At 39.3% G+C, this 20,111-nt stretch overlaps 1 protein-coding gene across 2 annotated transcripts in view; it reads left to right on the top strand.

Moving 5' to 3' along the window:
- The window catches only part of hectd2.S (HECT domain containing E3 ubiquitin protein ligase 2 S homeolog), a 196,683-nt gene that overhangs the window by 117,553 nt on the left and 59,019 nt on the right, over positions 1 to 20,111 (top strand). Inside the window, exon 1 of one of the 2 annotated variants that reach the window (XM_018227501.2) lies at positions 9,860 to 10,661. The exons of the other annotated variant lie outside the window; for it this stretch is intronic. Coding sequence (XP_018082990.1) covers positions 10,566 to 10,661 — 96 coding nt within the window. The 5' untranslated portion in view covers positions 9,860 to 10,565. Of the gene's footprint in view, positions 1 to 9,859; positions 10,662 to 20,111 lie in introns of those variants that run through there. 2 annotated transcript variants of the gene reach the window in all.

The raw sequence follows: 20,111 nt of genomic DNA, 5'->3' as shown, positions 1-20,111 counted from the left end.
TCACAAATGGTCTTCATTTTCTATCATTTGTGGTGTTTAAGTTATTCCACTTTTTGTTCAGCAGCTGTCCAGTTTGCAATTTCAGAAACTATCCGATTGCTGGGGTCAAAATTATCCTAGCAAACCAGCCAGTGGTTTGAAAGAAAGACTGAAATATGAATAAGCTAGGAACTGAATAAAAAGATAAGTAATGAAAAGAAACAATAACAATAAAATTGTAGCCTCATGGAGAAATCGTTTTTCTGCTGCTGGTGAAAGCTGGAAAGGTTCAGACGAAGAAGGCAAATCATTTAAAAAATTTAAGAAAAAAGAAACGAAGACCAACTGAAAAGTTGCTTAGAATTGGTCATTCAAGGTGAGCTACTCCTTTATTTTTCAAACCTACAGCAATTGGCCTTCTCAGTTCTCAAACCTTTCCAGATTGTTGGTAAAATAAGAGCAGATGTTCCCATCCTTTTGTTCTCCCTTTACCACAGGGGTCAAAAAGTGCAGAATGCAAATATAATCCCTCATAATCGTGGCCTATGGCCCAAGATGCAATTGCGCCGTACGCATCAAAAATGTAATTCTCTTTCATCCAAAAAGGTTTGAAAAGCTCTGTGTACCATTTCATAAAATAACAAATCATATTTTCCTACTGCTTTTTTTCATAAATTTCAGATTGTTTTGAAAAAGTTTGCTTTGAAAATCCTATAGTATCATGGAACATGGATCACTGACCTGAAGTGGAACATCTGCGGAGTTAAGTGGGTCAGTAAATATATATATAGTATATGAAGAAAAATAAGCTTTCTATGACTATTGTATTTTCTGTTCTGTAGAGCAGTTCAAAGCAGTGTGGCTGTCTGAGGGCACCAGACGACTATTTGAAGCAGATGAGGGAAATAACTGTAGGGGCTCATACTTTCCTTCCATGTGTCCCTCTCACTTTCTGCTTCCAAACATCTTGAAGACATTGCATTGTAACGAGATTTTTGGCAGTGAAGCTTCCAAAAATGGTTTCCACCGTTTGAACAGTAGTTTTATACAACTTAACACCTACTGTGCACTGTTTTACTCTTTGGGCAATGGCACCTCAGGCAATTTGGGGGGTTGTACTCCATGTAACAGGACCAAATCAAAGCTAGTAGGTCTGGCGCATTAGTCCCAACCTACCGCAGAGACCAATATGTTTTGCACAACACACCAAGATGTCGTCAGCACTTTTTTAGACCTTCCCTTTTTTAATGCTTTTTTACAAACATGGCACCTTCACACATGTTGAGTTATGTTTTTGATAAAGTGCCTGTGCACATAATGTGTTGGGCAGCCATGTTCGTAACATACAAGATATAAAATGTGCATCTTGGCTTGGGGTACATGACCCTTTACATACTTTTGTAGACTTGGATATCCTACAACCTGGAGAGTGTTGTTCACTTGTTTGGCTGTTGTGAGGGGGTTTCTCTTCACTATGGAAATGATTCTGAGATCATCCACCACTGTTGTCTTCCGTGGACGTCCAGGTCTTTTTGCGTTGCTGAGTCGACCAGTGCTTTCTTTCTCCGGATGTACCAAACTGTAGATTTCGCCACTCCTAATATTGTAGCAATTTCTCGGATGGGTTTTTTTCTGTTTTTGCAGCTTAAAGGACAAGGAAAGCCTAAAACAGAATAATGCTAGAAATGCTATATTTTGTATACTAAACATAAACATGAACTTACTGCACCACAAACATAATCAAACAAATGATTTATGCTTTCAAAGTTGGTCACAGGGGGCTGTCATCTTGTAACTTTGTTAAACATCTTTACAAGACCAAGACTGTACACAGTCTCAGTGTGCTCTGGGCTCCTTAGGGATCGTCATAAATTAAAACAGCACAAGTCAAATAAAATCTGCCAGAAGCTGATACAGCAAGACTGATTAATAATCAGAATATTCAGACTGCACTGGGTTCTGTGTTGTCATGTAATCTAATGTGGATTTTATAGTTTTTGTATTGTTTAATACAAACTTTCTCCAACTCTGCAGAACCAGCGGCTGCAGCAAAATAATCCTCCAAATAGAATCCCAGTTTATCTGTTTAAATCTGGATCCATGATCTTTGTCGCTGCTGCTGGAGTTGGAAACAGTAAAGGGGTTGTAAAGGTAAAAATAAAATCCAATGCAAATCTCTACACAGTCACCGACTGCTCTACAGGGAAACAAACAAAGCTGCTTGAGTTCTGCATGGCTGGGAAGTAAGGCAAGGGCTCCCCCTGCTGTTGATAAGTATGATTGTTTCCCTGCTCAGCAGTTAGGGAACGTCTGACAATTCCTATCCACAGCAGTAAATGAAGGGAGTATTTCACTGCATATAGTCAGATTTCTTATAAAAACGGTTCACATTTTTTAATTAAAGTATTGTGGGGATAGATTTCTTTTTCATTAAAGAAAGTAAAAATGGGATTTTATTTTTTTGCCTTTACATCCCCTTTAAGGATGGCTTGTTTCACCTGCATGGAGAGCTCCTTTGACCGCATTTTTCCTGCAAAATCTTCCACATACAAGCACCCCCCCTCTCAAATCAACTCCAGGGCTTTTATCTGCTTCATTGATAATCACATAACAAAGGAATTGCCCATACTGCCCATGAAATAGCCTTCGAGTCAGTGTCCAATTACTTTTGAGCCCCTGAAATGAAGTGATTGTTTTAAAAAAAAAGGCTTTAGTTCCTCACACTTGTATGCAATCTTTTTGTTCAACCCACTGAATTAAAGCTGAAAGTCTGTAGTTCAACTGCATCCGAGTTGTTTCATTTAAAATTCATTGTGGTAATTTACAGAACCAAAATTAAAAAAGAGTTGTCTCTGTCCAAAGATTAATGGACCTAATTGTATAATGCTACAGTATGTCCTAAAGAAGTGCTTATAAAGTCCAAAAAATCCTCTGTAGTCATGCTGTATTAAAAGTATATACATTTATATATACTGTAAAAGGAGCCTTCGACTAAAGAAGTGCTGATATACTGACATGGTGTGCAAGTCCTGTTGCATTGTCCTCTAATTATCAGACTGGATTACCATAAATGTTGTTAAATACAAACCCCCAACTCTCGCTGAAATCACTTGGGTACTGAGAAGTCTATTTCAACAACAGATAAAGGGGCACAGGTTAGACTGTTCCACCATTTATAAGTAATAGAAACTTGCAAGGGTTGTGTTGTCACAGTAGATGACCCAGGATTCGACCCATCTGATGATCACAGCAAGGTAAAATAAATATAACATAGACTTTTGGGGTTTTCGGATCAGTTACTCAGTAAACATTATTTTTTTTGAACATTCCCTTGCTTTTCCTTTTTTTCTTTCTCTTCACAGTCTATTCAGAGATCTACTGAAGAACGCAGAACACGTTCCAAATTATGGTCTTGTGCTTACCATTCTGCTTGTGCCAGTACAAACCTACATCTCATACTGAGCTGCTTCTGTAAATTGGACTAAGAAAGAGAACTGAGTGGAAATGTTGTATGTGGCTTCCGACTGCACAGTAGGCTTCTGAGTAACACTTTCCATAGGGAAATTTTAGACCTTTATTTTTTATTCCTTAACAGCCATCACTAGTAGTTGTAAGTAGGGTTGCCTTTAGCAGAGGTGGGGGCCATCCCATATTGTCCCCTTGGTGCTAAGGTTATTCCTTCTAATGCTACAGTACATTCAACGAATAGTTATTCAGGTGCTCTACCCACTGCCGACTAGCTGCTGCTGTACAACAACTTCAAAGATTAAGGAAGAACAATGCACAGACTTGCATTGTATAAACATGTACTGTATGTATGGTTTAGCCTTGTAGCTGAAGTTAAAGAGCTACTATTAACACTAGCAATATCAGCATGAGATGACTATTAACCTTATTAGGGATACACAGTTTTAAGTATATTTTTTAGTGAGTGTAATGTGCTACAAGCCTGGAACTCAGACTCTGTGACCCAACAGCTACTTTGCCAAGTCAGAGGGATAGAAGAAGATCAGATTAAGTTCAACAATTGTTCTACATCATAAACATGCTGGGCACCCCTTTTGGGTTTGAATCTAGGATTAGTTTCCTGAAGGTTCCCCCCATAGTTTGTGCAGGAACAAAATCATGACTGTGGAACCCATCACCTATAATAGCATCTACAGGATCACTGGAGCCTGGAGTGAGTAGAACAGTGATAGATGAGCAGATGTGAGGCTGCTGGGCTTTGATGTTGAGCTGGCACTAGGTCTGTAAGAGTTGTCATATTCTGAATCTGGTGGCTCCCTTCTCCTCCTCTTGCAACAGCTAGAGACACAACTAGCCTGTGATGCACAGTACAATGAATCTCTACTAGAAGATAGGTGGCGGGGGCTCCTTTGAGCTCAGCTGCTGCCCATCACACTCAGAGTCGAGGAGCAGCCATACTTCGCTTATCTGGGTCAAAATTGGTTGTGGAAAGGAGGCAAGTCAGGGGCCCCAAAAAGCCAAGAAGGGCATCTTGGGCCCATGGAGGTACTCCCAGTACTGATGCTGGCTAGTGACGAGTGAAAATTGTTGCCAAGTTTTGCAGTGACAAAGACTCCTATAGACTCCATTGGGTGAAAAAAATTGTCACGTGTCCAAAAATATTTGTTGCCCGTTCAAAAAAAAATTGTCGCCCATAGACTTCAGTGCATTTGACAAACTTTTTTGCCGTTACGTGAATTTACGACAAAGCAAAACGGGTCAGATTCGCCCATCACTGTGGCTGTGCCTTATGGTTCTGAAGGGCAACAAACAAAAGGCAGTGCTGATCTGCCTCACTTACTAGGAACTGTGGCATGTGTTCTTCTCTGGTAGCAAGGTTATCTGCATTGGCACATTACTTTAACCTCCACAGTCCCAGCACACAGTTTAGTGATTTCAAAAAGTGACAAAACAAGACAGAAATTGAGAAATTAAGGTAGTCTGTGCTTTTGGTGTAATTTTGGCCCATTTTGCCTCATGAGGAAACTTCAGACGACTTCGGAAAACGAAAAGCCGAGAGTGCCATCCGATTTTTCATTATAGCCGGCGGGAAGGTAGGGGAAAGCAGTTCGGGGAGATTGTCGCCCCTAGGAAGAGGCTATTTGACGCCGGGAACGACTAATCTCCCCGAATCTGCCCGTGTGTCCTTAAACTGAACTAGTAGCCATTATACAGTATGTTTGTATGCATAACTTTATTTAAATAGCCCTGCAAGGATATACAATGCTGTACACTTTTACGCAGGGAGGACAAATAATACAATAAATACAATAGGTATAATTATAATGAATGTATGTATAGCTGTTATCTTTTTGTTCTATGTGGATATTCCCAGCAGAATATCAGACTCAGAATTCGTGTTTAATTGTGTAATTGTCCCAGCAGTTTGGCTGTCCCATAAGCAGTGGGTAAATTTGTCTTAAATTTTTAAGCCCAATATACGAGTCTCATATGCCACTGGCATTATGCCCAATGCTTCAGTGCATATTTGCCTCCAGTACTATGTCACACCAGGAAAAGAAGTTGAGACGAGGGAGATAACCAGCCATTCTGCAGGCTTTTTACCCTCCAAAAAGAAAGTCTCTTAAAGGAGAACTAAACCCTAAAAATGAATATGTCTAAAAATACTGAACTTATTGCACCAGACTAAAGTTTCAGCTTGTCAATAGCAGCAATGATCCAGGACTTCAAACTTGTCACAGGGGGTCACCATCTTGGAAAGTGTCTGTGACACTCACATGCTCAGTGGGCTCTGAGCAGCTGTTGAGAAGCTAAGCTTAGGGGTCGTCACTAATTATCCAGCAGAAAATGAGGTTGGCCTGTAATATAAGATGATGCTACAGGGCTGATTATTAAATTCTGATGCCAATTGCACTGGTTTCTGTGCTGCCATGTAGTAATTATCTGTATTAATTGCTCATCAGCCTTATATTGTGACATTTATAGTCTATGGGGCCCATTTACTTAGTTCGAGTGAAGGAATAGAGGAAAAATAGTTCAAATTTCGAATGATTTTTTTAGGCTGCTTCGACCACAGAATGGGCTACTTCGAACTTCGAATCGAACTAAAAATCATTCGACCATTCGATAGTCGAAGTACTGTCTCTTTAAAAAAAACATCGACCCCCTAGTTAGCCACCTAACACCTACTGAGGCCAATGTTAGCCTAGGGGGAAGGTCCCCATAGGCTTCCTAACAATTTTCTGATCGAAGGATAATCCTTGGATCGATTATTCGTTCGATCGAGCGAATTGCGCTAAATCCTTCCGACTTCGATATTCGAAGTCGAAGGATTTCAATTTGGCAGTCGAATATCGAGGGTTAATTAACCCTCGATATTCGACCCTAGGTAAATTTGCCCCTATGTGTTTTGTATATTGTGAGTGGGTCCCTAAGCTCAGTAAGTGACAGCAGCACAGAGCATGTGCAGTGAATCAGCAGAAAAGAAGATGGGGAGCTACTGGGACATCTTTGGAGGCACAGATCTTTACTGCTAAAGGGCTGCGGTTGCCTTGTGACACCATCTTGTTGGGCTTGGAGATAACTACATATAATACACAAAAGCCATGAATATCCTGTAAATTATAGCCTTATAAACGGTGAGTTCTGATGTCATGAGTTATAAACGGTGAGTTCTGATGTCATTTCTGTCACATGACTCATTGAAATTTGTGTATTATAATAAATAAAGTACCCCCAGTTGTAAAATATGAGGATATTAGAAGTTACCTCGGAGTTCCATGACCTGTATAAAAACACTCGGCCTTCGGCCTCGTGTTTTTATATGGTCATGAAACTCCTCGGTAACTTATAATATCCCTATATTTTACAAAAGGGGGTACTTTATTCACTATATAATATATACTGTATCTTGAAGCAGCCAGTGAGCCTCGCTGCTTTGGAGATGGCATAGACAGAATAGGTGAATGGAAAGAGTATGCTGAGTGCAGCGGTAATTAATAAAAAAGTCCTTCATTTTGGCTGCCAATAAGTGATGGCTTTAGTGACTCAAACTGGGCTAGTGTCAAGAAAGTCATCACCCCCTCCTGCACTTCTTTGCTCACCAGCCCGGTCCCCATCTCCTCTGGAAGACAGTTATATGCTTTTTAATCCATCATGACTTTGTCCTTCATATTCAGAATGGGGGTGGTTAGATTGGCACAAACAAGCTTATGACATAGTTTCAGCCTGTGCTCATATATCCTGATCAGCCAAAGGCTACATAAGCACTTCATCCCCACAACAGTGGGAGGCACAAGTCATACTGTGACTAAACATGCTATTTATAGTTTGCCTTTTGTTTTGCAAATACTTATGAAGATGTTGAGGATCAATATATCCCTGTAAACACATTATTTTTCTTTTTAGATGTGAAGTGTTTCCCAGCAGTATGCAGTAGCACCACAGTATTTATCCTGGCAGATCAGCCGCAGAGCAGGTATTCCAGAAGTACTGTACCGAGCTGGGATAGCTCCATTACCACTAATATCCTCATGACTAGAGCTGTTTTTGGAGGGGGGACGTGCACAGGCAGTCACCCGGGGTCCCACAATTTAGCACTAATATGTAGGAAGGTTCCATCATGCACTGCAACTCTTTACTTCTCGAACACAGAAATGTCTGCAAAAAACTCCAATGTTTCTAAAAGGGAGAAAGGGTACAAAACATGCTGTCTGTGGTATGCTCCATGTATAACTGTCGACACAACCACTTTTACAACCCTGTCCAATTTTTCAAATAACATCTTTTATATATATATATATATATTTATATATATAATATATATTGATTTATTGGTGTCTATTTGCCTTTATATCTTCTTCTGTTGGCTTCTGTATTGCAAGAATATTTTAAAGCTCTGTAAGTTTCTGGTTCTTGTTTGGCCTTGACTACAAACCCTGCTGCCTGCCCTAACCCTTGGCCTGACTGACAACATTTTAGCCTATCCTTGTCTTAAAGAGAAACTGACACCAGAAATGAAACCATTTTTACATCAATCATAGTATTGGCTTTGTTTGGTACTTATAAAGTTCCATAAAGTATTTCCTCAAAGCTTTTACATTACACATGTGACTCCCCATGCTTTTCTATGAGGGGGGCTGCCATATTTGTGCAGCAGGAGTCCATTAGCATTAGAGACTGACAGGCTGAGATGGGACAGTCAATAGTCAGGTTAAATGATTTACAAAAACAGACTTCTCTGCAAAAAAACGATCAACGTGGCCTATAGGTAACTTTTAGGGGCACATTTACTATGGGTCGAATATCAAGGGTTAATTAACCCTCCATATTCGACCATCGAAGTTAAATCCTTTGACTTCGAATATCCAAGTTGAAGGATTTACCGCAATTCGCTCGATCGAAGGAAAAATCGTTCCATCGAATGATTAAATCCTTTGAATTGAATGATTTGAAGGATTTTAATCCATTGATCGAACAATTTTCCTTCGATCACAAATTGCCTAGAAAGCCAGTGGGGACCTTCCCCATAGGCTAACATTGGTGCTCGGTAGGTTTTAGGTGGCGAAGTAGGTGGTCAAAGTTTTTTTTAAAGAGACAGTACTTCGAATATCGAATGGTCGAACGATTTTTAGTTCAAATTGTTCGATTCGAAGTCGAAGTAGCCAAAAAAATACTTCGAAATTCGAACTATTTTTCCTTCTAATCCTTCACTCGAGCTAAGTAAATGTGCCCCTTAATGTACATTCATATTTTAAAAAGTTTTTTAGCGTCCGTATCAGTTAAACTAGTTTTTATGCTTGTCTAATTTCTGAAGTCAAGAGGGTTCTTTGCTATTGCAGAAAGTACTAGGGCCTCTATATGTGCTGGTGTCCTGCTTCATGCAAGGGTAACAGTGCAGCTTGCTACCCATCTGGCTACTGAATCAATAAAATGCATTTATAGTGTAAAGTATTCAGAAAACTCCTGGGCCCTGGCATCCACATTAATGATGCACTGGTTGTAAAGTGCACCTTTTTATTGATTTTCAGAAACTCTGTAAAACAAATTCCAAAACTGCAGAGGTTTTTGATTTTTTTTGAATAAAAACACACTTTTTCTCAATTCTTCAAACCTTTTATTATTAGCCTTACATTACTTCTCATGTGTTTATGATGTATAAACCACAGACATTTACAGTGGCTGAAGTGCAAGAAAATGCATAGGCACTTTTAATATTTTGGGGTCTCCAGAAGCAGTATTGTACCCTATAATTATGTGGTATCTGTTTATTTAGGAGTTTATTTGTTTAAAATAATTTTCCAAAATGTTGTCTTTGTGCCCAAGAGCATGTGAGATATATCATGTGACTTGTGTCGTATTATGATGTTTGTATGATGTTTGTAAAAACTTGTTTTTGTTAAGGACATGCTTGTAGTATGAGAGGGGGTATGGTCAACAATACCGCCATCCAGAATCCAGACACTCATCAAAGGCAATAAACGAATTCTATGTATATATTTTGAAGAAAATTCTGATAAAAAGTTGTCCACATGAAATGCCTCCCAACATTTTGGAAGTAAAAAGAGGGACCAAAAATGTTTTTCGCACGTAGCGCAGAAATGTTTTTGACCACGCCCCTTTCTGTGGCCACACACCCTAATTACCATGTTCATATTTACAAAATTTGGCAGGTTATGAAAGTTTGAAAATATTTCTCCTTATCTAAACTGTGTCTGAAAATTGTTACAAAATATCTTATTTGCACCCGTTAGCTGTTCTGGGCTCTCTGCTAAAAGCCAATTAAGTGAGAAACTTTGTTTCTTTTTCTGGCTGTTCAGTACAGAGAAAATCGGGACTTTCCAGTACAAATGAGGGACTGCGGGTTGAGCTGTCAAAAGAGGGACTGTCCCTGCGAAATAGGGAAAGTTGGGAGGTATGAAAAAAAAAATCACACTTTTGGTTGCTACAAAGGATGAAGTATATCTGGCAGTGGAAGGGTTAATCCCCTCATTCCCTTTCCCTCCTATTCCGCCGTCTAAAACCAAGTCTAGTCAGGATTCGCAGCTATCCTTCCTTTATAGCGTCACATGCTTACTGGGCTGAACCAACGTGGACGTTTCAGGGGGGAGTATGGATTTCCTGACTGGTTGCTTCCAGGCAGAAGTGCAGCTGCTCCAGACAAGAGAAGGGTTAAAGTTGTGAAGGATGCGCGGAGCCAAATACCTATAGCACAGGCAGAAGGCAAGCACTGAAAGTGCGCGGCTCCATCAGAGAGGAAGTCAGGCACGGAACTCAGACACTGCTTAGAGTAAAGCTGCAGAGAACGGATCTTCTTGACACAATGGCTACATTTATTATCGGGGGGCGGCCTGCTGGGAAGACACGACCAACTGCAACCCAATGGGATGATGAATAAGAGGAAGCGTATCCTTTACTCTACTCCAGAGATCCTGCTATGTAGCCCAGCCCGGTCCAGCAGGGGTAAACAACACGTAAAGCAAAGCAGCCGGCTGGACTGGGTAACACAACAAGCGCCGCTGCGGACACAGAGGAGAATTGAACTTGAATGACAAGTCGGTAGCACTGTGTTGGTATCTCCCGGTGCAGGTGCAAAGACCCGGCGCGTTGTGCGGCTTGATATGTACGATTCTACCCCAGTCTGCCAGATGGACGAGGAGGAGAGACCGAGAGATAAGCTTCCGCCAATCCTGTGCGCAGGCAGCGCAACCTCTAGGGTAATTATCTGTCTGTGTGATCCCTCCGCATCTTCTCCTTCAGGGACCTGCACATCTGTGGCTCCAAACTTGCCCTCCATCCACTCGCATTTACTTTCTACTCCCCTTTACTGCTCTGTGTGTAGGGAAAGGGAACTATTTTATCCAAGGAGGAAAGAGAATTCTTCACTCATTTCATTGGGAACAAAATCTTTAGAGAACTTTGTAGAGAATTCTCTTTTTCTCCCTTTGATGAATATACATCTTTGTAGTGGAACAGGCTTACTCTGGGTTATCGAGTCTAGTTTTCAAAAACCAAAGTCAGCTACAAAACCAGCCCAAAATTAACCAAGATGCACTTCAAAAGTAGCCCAAAAATAGCATATGTGCAGTGAAAAAAAAAGTTAAAAAAAAACAAATATATGTGAAAATACGACTTTTTTTTAAAATTTTTACTGATTTGAAATTTTTTCCATGAAGCAAAATGGGGCAAATTCACCCGTCACAAGGGGCGTAACTACAAAGGGGGTTCAGGGGGTATAGGGACCCAATAAAGCCCTAATATATATACAATTTCAATAAATATTGGTAAAGCAGGTCAACCTCTAGACATTTTGGTGACCAGTAGATTTTTGCCCCAAAATTGTCTGAAATTGAGGAAAGTCACCAGAAAATGTGAGAATGCTTAAGCGGGACGGGAGATTGGGGTACAGAGCCTGAAATCTGGTAACTACACAAGTCAGTCCCATTGCATGCTGGGTATTGTAGTCTTAAATTAAACTTGACAGTCTGCAAATTAAGCAAAAACGACATTACCGAACATGCACTGGGAGACACAGGCTTGGCACATTAGGGCAAGAAAAACTTTGACTGGTTTCCAAAGTACAAACCAGCTAAAATCCCAAAATGTAGCCCAAATCCGTACCTTGGCTAGTTTGTAGTTTCAAAACCAGCCTGGGCTTTAAATTAGTAGCCCAATCTGGCTGGAAACCCGCCAACCCTGGGCTTCCTCCAGGTGGTGGTGATCTACATCCCTAAACATCAACCTTCAGCCACAGACTGTTGGAGGGATATGGGGAGTTGTAGTTCAGCAACAACTTGAGAGTAACAAGTTGTATTTTGACATAAACACCAATGAGATCTTGTTTTGCTGCATGCAGAGACAAGGCTGGAAAAACACATGTATTGCTTTTTACTCCAGCTCTTGAACTTTAGATCCCATTTTATTTTTAGCTCCACAAGGCAAACAGTAAAGACTTTGTCTAGACTTCTTGTAACTACAGCCCATTGTGGTTCATTGGCAGATTTTCCGTCAAGTTGTTCTTGTTTTTTGGTGCTCAATTTCTAATACCATATCTACTAGTACTTACAATAATGCTATGCAAGAAGAAGAGTAGACTGATGGTATGGTGATAAAAATTACAGAAGGATCACCCTGGTTTTGAACATTCCACGTAATAGATCCCGTACCTTTGTTAGAAAATGAAATATCTGCTACAGAACCTCTTGAAAAGTCACCGAACCAGCTGTCCTTACGGATAACCTTGTTAAAAGGAGTCGTTCACCTTTGCATAAACTTTTTATCCAGTTTTTTAATTATTTCTTTAGCCTCTTTGCACATTTCAAACGGAGGAGGGGGGTCACTGACCCAGGCAGCCAGTTTAATTTTATTGTAACTTTCTATTAATTCTTTTTATATTCAGGCCATTTCTTATTTGTTTTCCTGTTTCATTTAAACTACCGTCTTGTTACTAGGGTAAATTTGACCCTAGCAACCAGATAGCTGGTGAAATTCCAAACTGCAGAGCTGCCGGACAAGCTAAAGCATTAAAAACAAAAAAACAAAAAGGGATGCAATTTACAAATTATGTTTTAATGGCATTGTCTACATGATACGAAGAGGTCAACTACCCCTGATTGTTAAGGGCTGCTCTCCCAAGAGGTTCTGCTGCAGCTGAAGCATTTTCTCCACCTTACTTGCTTGCCCAAAAAGCTAAACAGTCCAATTAGACATCTTTTTGGTAATTATTAACATACATAAATGAAAGTGAAGTAGAGAGGCAGGAAGTGATTTCATGATCAGCCATTCAGCTTATTCTCGATCAAAAGTCTTATTATTCATCTAACACTTCATTATTACAGTACGTTCCCCTGAACAGAACTTTCTAGTGTAAAGGTTGCGGTAGATCTCTGCAGACCAGGCAACAGGTATTGAAGGAATGTTAATACTTTCCAGTGATTATTTATTTTTTTCACTGATCTCCCCCAACCCCTATGTAATATGGTAGTCACGAGTGCAAAATCTGCTTGTGTCAGCAGAGGAAAGGGCTGAGTAAAAGACTAAACAGGTATTCACTGATGCAATTATTTTCTGCTTTTTGGAGAGAAGACCAAACTGAGCATGCTCACGCCCGGGGAAAGGAGGTTTAAGCTGAAGGCAGGAAGTCTGATACATAAGCCCATGTGTACACAATAGAAGGAGAGAAATGCTTTGTTTCGTTTGACATAGGACTCAGCAGCATTACTTTGAGGGTTTACTGGTATATTTAGGTGGACCTTTCTGATAAGGCTTACTTAGTTTTAACCTTTCCTTCTCCTTTAATTTGCCCCACCTGTAATAAACTGTGGATCCTGCAGATTTGGGAGACCAGACTTTCCTTGTTACTCGTACAGAAACCTGCTAGACCACTTTGCCCATTTTAAAATTGAATAAGTAGACCAGCTGTTCATGTGTGCAGCCCCCAAATTAATTTTTTTGATGATCACTAGAAAAAGAGGTTGGCCAGCAGCCTCCACCGACACATGGACAGGCAGGGCCAGGAAAAAAGCAGGGATTCAAAACTGAATGATTTGTCTGTAAAAAAAGATTAGTGTGATTTACGGCTCTTACGCACGGGCATTTTTTTTTCTGTGTTCAAGTGCTGGAAAATAAACACATTTGCTAATTATTCCATTATAATACACAAAAGCCATGAATATCTTGTAAATTATATCCTTATAAACGGTGAGTTCTGATGTCATCAGTTATAAATGGTGAGTTCTGATGTCATTTCTGTCACATGACTCACTGAAACTTGTGTATTATAATAAATAAAGTACCCCCAGTTGCAAAATATGAGGATATTAGAAGTTACCTTGGAGTTCCATGACCTGTATAAAAACACTCGGCCTTTGTTTTTATATGGTCATGAAACTCCTCGGTAACTTATAATATCCTTATATTTTACAAGAGGGGGTACTTTATTCACTATATATTCTACCTGGTTGTATTCCTGAGGTTCTGAGTTGCGTTTTACTCTAGTGCCTTTGTTTAGACACCGTATGTTGCATCTCCTTGCACTTGATGTGCGTTCAGCTATCAATTATTTGAGAGGAACAGGGTGTGCCTGTGGCTAATAGTCATTTTTTTTTTTTTACTTAAAACAAACCACTTTAAGAAAAAGTTACATTTCAATCCCTAATCTATTCATTAAGTACTGTATTGCGTTTAAATTGGCTTTATGACATCCATCCAGTTGTTTTTGTTATAATTAAATTCTGTCTGCCTTGCTACATGATTGGAAACATACACTTCCCCTTAAATTCAGTTTGAACATTATGGGGCCCATTTACTTAGTTCGAGTGAAGGAATAGAGGAAAAATAGTTCGAATTTCGAATGGTTTTTTTGGCTACTTCGACTATGACCTTCGATTTGGAATCGAATGATTCAAATTAAAAATCGTTCGACTATTCGATAGTCGAAGTACTGTCTCTTTAAAAAATTCTTCGACCCCCTAGTTCGCCACCTAAAACCTACCGAGGCCAATGTTAGCCTATGGGGAAGGTCCCCATAGGCTTCCTAACGATTTTCTGATCGAAGGAATATCCTTCAATCGATGGATTAAAATCCTTCGAATCGAAGGATTTAATCATTCGATCAAACGATTATTCCTTTGATCGTTCAATCGTAGGAATAGCGGTAAATCCTTCAACTTCGATATTTGAAGTCGAAGGATTTTACTTAGATGGGTCGAATATCGAGGGTTAATTATCCCTCGATATTCGACCCTAGGTAAATGTGCCCCTATGTATTGTATGTGCTTACTAAGTTTTCTGTGTTGGGTATAGTACCTTGCGAGTACTCAACTTACTGGCAGCATTCATTCAACTTTGAGAAAATGGCTAAAAATTATAAGTGTAAAATATTTAACTGTTAAGGAGCAGATTTATTAAGTGTCGAATTGAAAATTAATTTTTTTATGGTTATAACTGTCATATTAGACTAGGGAATTATCCAAACTCGATCCGAGTTTATAAAAATATTTAAATTAGATATTCAAGATTTATCATACTCTGGCCCTTTAAGAATTCTAATCTGACTATTTGCCGCTGAAAACCTGCCGAATTCATGTATAAATCAATGGGAGAGGTTAGTAGCCTCCCTGACATTCGAGTCTTTTTCCGAGAAAACACTGGAATAGAGTTTGGCCGAATTCGATTCGAGTTTTTGAGTGGGTAAAATTCGTCCAAGTTTAAGATATTCCATTTTTTTCTTAAATAACCCCCAGTTGAATTTCGAGTATATTCGAATTTTAGGGAGTTTAAAAAAACTTGCATGAATTTGAAATTCGACCCTTGATAAATGTGCCTCTAAGTGTGCAAATCCTGGCGCAAACTTTCTTTCCTCCCTGTTGTTGATTAAAAGTAAAGTTTAAGACTGATGCTTTTTTCTTCTGTGTTCCACGGAAAAAAGGAAAGTTATGGCATGTTGCTATGGGAATCAGGGCTGGAATGTGGCCCTCGTCAGTCTTTGATTGATGGCGTTCGCTCATCCCTTAGCATAAAAATGTGTAAAAGCCCTGCTACAAAAATAAACCATTCTACGTAAATGTTTAAAGCTAACAGAGTTGTGAAAATCCAGTTACCACCAAACAAGCAGACTTTGTAGATTTTTTTATAGGCAACATATTTAAACGAAAGAAGCTATTTGGAAAGCTTCCATCATATTTGCACTTTAGGAATCATAGTTATAGCTGTTAAGGTAACATTGTACAGCTGCTGCTATCAGCACGTGATCTCTTCTGTCTACTGGTGGGACATAGTGAGAAACCCGGATTTATCATTAAGCCATTGCCCATAAAGTGGAGAATATCTTTTCTGAGAATGTTAACTATCCAATAATACCCAGACAACTGGCAGTTAATTGATGTTGTGACATTCCCATTGGCTGGTTGGTTATTGAGAAGAATGGAGACACAAATACATGTTCTTATAAGGAAAATTTGTCTGTAATGGAAAAATTACTCTTCAAACAGGCTTCTACAATAGAGTGAAACAAACATGCCAGCTGGGTTCTTCTATAGCCCAAACTTTCCCAGCATACCAGAGGTCTATAAATAAGGTATACATGGAGATGCAGGATAACTTTCTGATTTTAGAAATGGATTGAGTTCTCCCCAAGTATATAATCCTTAAACTACTTGGGTCGTAACAAGTGAAAATACACCCCAAATATATAATTAAGTAAATGGCAACTGAGTGAAGGCTATGCGAATGCGTAACACACATAAATAAGCCATATTTTGAAAGAACTGTATAACACTATATAAAAATCATAATTACAGCCTTAACGGTTTATACCATTTAAAGAAAATTACACCCTCTCTCTAAAGACGGCTTGTTTTTATTCGATATATCTTTGACTGCCTTTACCTGCATGCACTTTATTCCTAAAGGCTAATAAATATATGTACACGGAACGTATCAAACGGCAGAGACAAAACCTGAATGCAGGTGCATCTTGGCCACACTTATTCTGTCTCTGCCATGCTCCCGGCCACACCCCAAATATAATTCAGTGAAGACTTCTTTTGCATTTGTGTGACTTTTAAAAAATGCATTTCAGAGGCAGGGATTGAGATAAGGGTGCAAATTAGTGGATGAAAAATGAGGATGAGTTGATTGGTCTGATACTGCTTGAGAGCGTTAAATAATGTATTTATTGGTTTGTATAACCAAATGTAACATTTTGGATATGGTTCATGGTTTAGCATTCAGCTGACTCTTTTCTCAAGGTTCTGGCCAACACGAAGATTTGCAAATGGAACATTTGGGTTGGCAAGGGGACATGAAAATGCCATGGGCCTCCATCCCTACTCCAGATTTAAAAAAATAAAAAAAAAGTACAAGAGGGCTGAAATAAAAGTTTTTGTTGATTTAATATGCATTCCTTTTACAGGTATGAGACCTGTTATCCAGAATGCTAGGGACCTTGGGTTTTTTCAGATAACAGATTGTTGCATAATGTGGATCTCCATACCGTAAGTCTACTAGAAAATCATGTAAACATTAAATAAACCCAATAAGCTGGTTTTGTCTCCAATAAGGATTAATTATGTCTTAATTTGGATCAAGTTCAAGGTTCTGTTTTATTATTACAGAGAAAAAGGAAATAATTAAAAAAAAAAAAAAAGAATGTATTATTTGGATAAAATGGAGTCTATGGGAGATGGGCTGTCTGTAATTTGGAGGTATAGCGGGTTTCCGGATAACAGATCACATACCTGTCGTTCGTACCCGGGGAGGGGCCTTCCATCCAAATCACACCACAGTACTCCTCAGTGCTGACCTGTTTAGGAAAAGCAAACCACTTGTTCTCCCTTTCCAAGCAGTCACTGACCAGGAGCATGCCCAGTTGAAGCTAGGTATGGATAGTCTTCAAGTTCCCATGCTGTTGGTGCATGATTGCTGGGAAGAGAAAATAGAGTACTGGAAATTGGGTGCTGTCAGCCCCACGGCTCCACTTTTTCTGAACATGTAAGGTCAACGGGTCAGTAATGGGTGGGGATACAATTGTGCCATTTGGGAGGGGAGGAGGGAGGCCTCTTCATGGGTACTAACTTACAGTATGTTTGGTGCTTTTACACTGAAGGATGTATACATCAGGAATGCACATTACATGCAATTTATCAACTTCTTTAGAGATACCACTTTGTGAAATGGATTTTGGAGCTAAACTAGTGACACATCTATTGAGTGAATGGAGTTGCAGCTCCAGGCCCTTTTACTCAAATTTGCCTATTTACTTGGCTGATATTTTTCAGAATACTTTATTTTTGTTCTCCTCTTTCTGACGTGTCTCCATAAATCACTATTTTCCACCCATCTTTACCTGCACATTTGGCCATTCAAACATACAATAGTGAGGAGGCTATAGGAGCACGATGAGGCATCATCATTTGTTAACAAAAGCTGGGCAAAACTATATAACCCCCCTTAGCAGCCTATATGGTGCAGCCAGTAGTGAGAAGACAGTGGCTGACCTCAGGCCCTTAACTCATTATATGCAGCAGCCATTGCTTCTAGTGAATTCTGTTGTCTGCTGTGTGCTAGAAAGCCAGGCCACCCACATCTTCTCATAAGTGGGAGGCTGAGTTCCATTGCAAATCTTGCCAGAGCCTCAGCTGCCTCCTCACCTCTGACTTCATCACATAGACTGTTGCTTCCTCCCAGCTAAAGTCTGATCACTCTATGCAGAGCCACATGTTTCAGAGTGTGTTTGTTATAATGGCAGTAAATATAGGTTTGGGACCTGTTATCCAGAATGTTCAGGACCTGGAGTCTTCCGGGTAACGGATCTTTCTGTAATTTAGATCTTCATATCGTAAGTCTACTAGAAAATCATTTAAACATGAAATAAACCCAATAGGCTGGTTTGCTTCCAATAAGGATTAATTATATCTTAGTTTGGATCAAGTAGAAGCTACTGTTTTATTACTACAGAGAATAAGGAAATCACTTGTAAAAACTTTGGTTATTTGGATAAAATGGAGTCTATGTAATTCAGAGCTTTCTGGATATTGTGTTTCCAGATAACAGATCCCATAACTGTTTTTACTAACTAAACTTGAAACAATTGATCAAGGGTAAAATAGGTCTTTAGGTTTTTCTCTTAGTTAACTTTTAGTATGTTTATAGAATGGCCAGTTCTAAGCCACTTTTCAATTGGTCTTTATTTTTTTTTATATTTTTCAAATTAATTGTCTTCTTCTTCTGACTCTTTTCAGCTTTCAAATATGAGTCATTGACCCCATCTAAAAAACAAATGTTGTGTAAGGCTACACAATTATTATTATTGCTAATTTCTATTACTCATCTTTCTATTCAGGCCTCTCCTATTCATATTCCAGTCACTTATTCAAATCAGTGCATGGTTGCTAGGGTAATTTGGACCCTAGCAACCAGATTACTGTAATTGCAAACTGGAGAGCTGCTGAATAAAACAATAAATAACTCAAAAACCACAAGTGATAAAAAATGAAAACCAAAAGCAAATATTCTAAGAATATCACTCTCTCTACGTCAAGTTAACTCAAAGGTGAACAACCCCCTTAAAAACTTTTTCACACCCACTTCTGGTTTTTACTTTCTAAATGAAGAGCTCACACCTAGCCTCACTTCTAGCCTCACAGGCCACTTCAGGTACTGAGTTTTTCAGTACCTGAACTGGCCTTTCAGCTTGAGTAAATTCTGGTGAATCCCTGTTATTCTCCAAATCTGAATTATTTCCTAGAACTTTCTGGAAAAGATAATCCTTCCCTCTAGAGTCTTCGCAGTTACTGTGCCAAACCTTGTAGATGCCCAATGTGCAGCTATTATGTAACCAAAAAAACAACTGATTTGTCACAGAAGGCCGAGCTGGACATGTGTGTAAAACATTTTAAGGGGAAATAGTGAATTCTACTGTTTGTCAAGATGGTCCCTGGACCTCTATCTACCTTAACCTGCACAGATCTGATTTAGCTGCATTCCAGTCCCCCCCCCCCATCTGATGGTTTTCCCTTTTTGTGGCGTCACTCATCTTGAAAAAGATGTAAGAGCAAGACAGCTTGACACCACTTTGAACCTGAATTTCAGACAAATAGAACAAAATGTACTATTTTATTTCCTGTTTAATTTCCGAAACTGACTGGATCACGTCAGCCCTGGAAAACCTTGTTTCAACAAAGCATTTCACTTGGCCAAACTGTAGAGTTATGCCTTATCTCACACACACTAAAATAAAAACACTGATAAATGACATGTTAATTAAGAGAAAGCAGAAAATCCCTAAGAGAATGCCCAGATCTTCTTGTTAAAAATGTGCAAGGATATTATAGTGATATACATTGTAAAACCTGGTGTAGATTCCAGAGTTTCAGTGATGACATTAAAGGGCATGTAAAGGCAAAAAAATAAAATCCAATTTTTACTTTCTTTAATGAAAAAGAAACCTATCTCCAATATACTTTAATTAAAAAATGTGTACCGTTTTTATAAGAAACCTGACTGTATGCAGTAAAATTCTTCCTTCATTTACTACTGTCAGACTGTCCCTAACTGCTCTGCAGGGAAACAATCATACATATGAACAGCAGGGGGAGCCTCTGCCTTACTTCCCAGCCACTCAGAACTCAATCAGCTTTGTTTGTTTCCCTGCTATGATGATCCAT

Source organism: Xenopus laevis, chromosome 7S (genome assembly GCF_017654675.1).
Source record: "Xenopus laevis strain J_2021 chromosome 7S, Xenopus_laevis_v10.1, whole genome shotgun sequence".
Classification (NCBI taxonomy): Eukaryota; Metazoa; Chordata; class Amphibia; order Anura; family Pipidae; genus Xenopus; species Xenopus laevis.
Note: the sequence above shows the minus strand (reverse complement) of the source record. Positions and strands in the feature narration are given on the sequence as shown.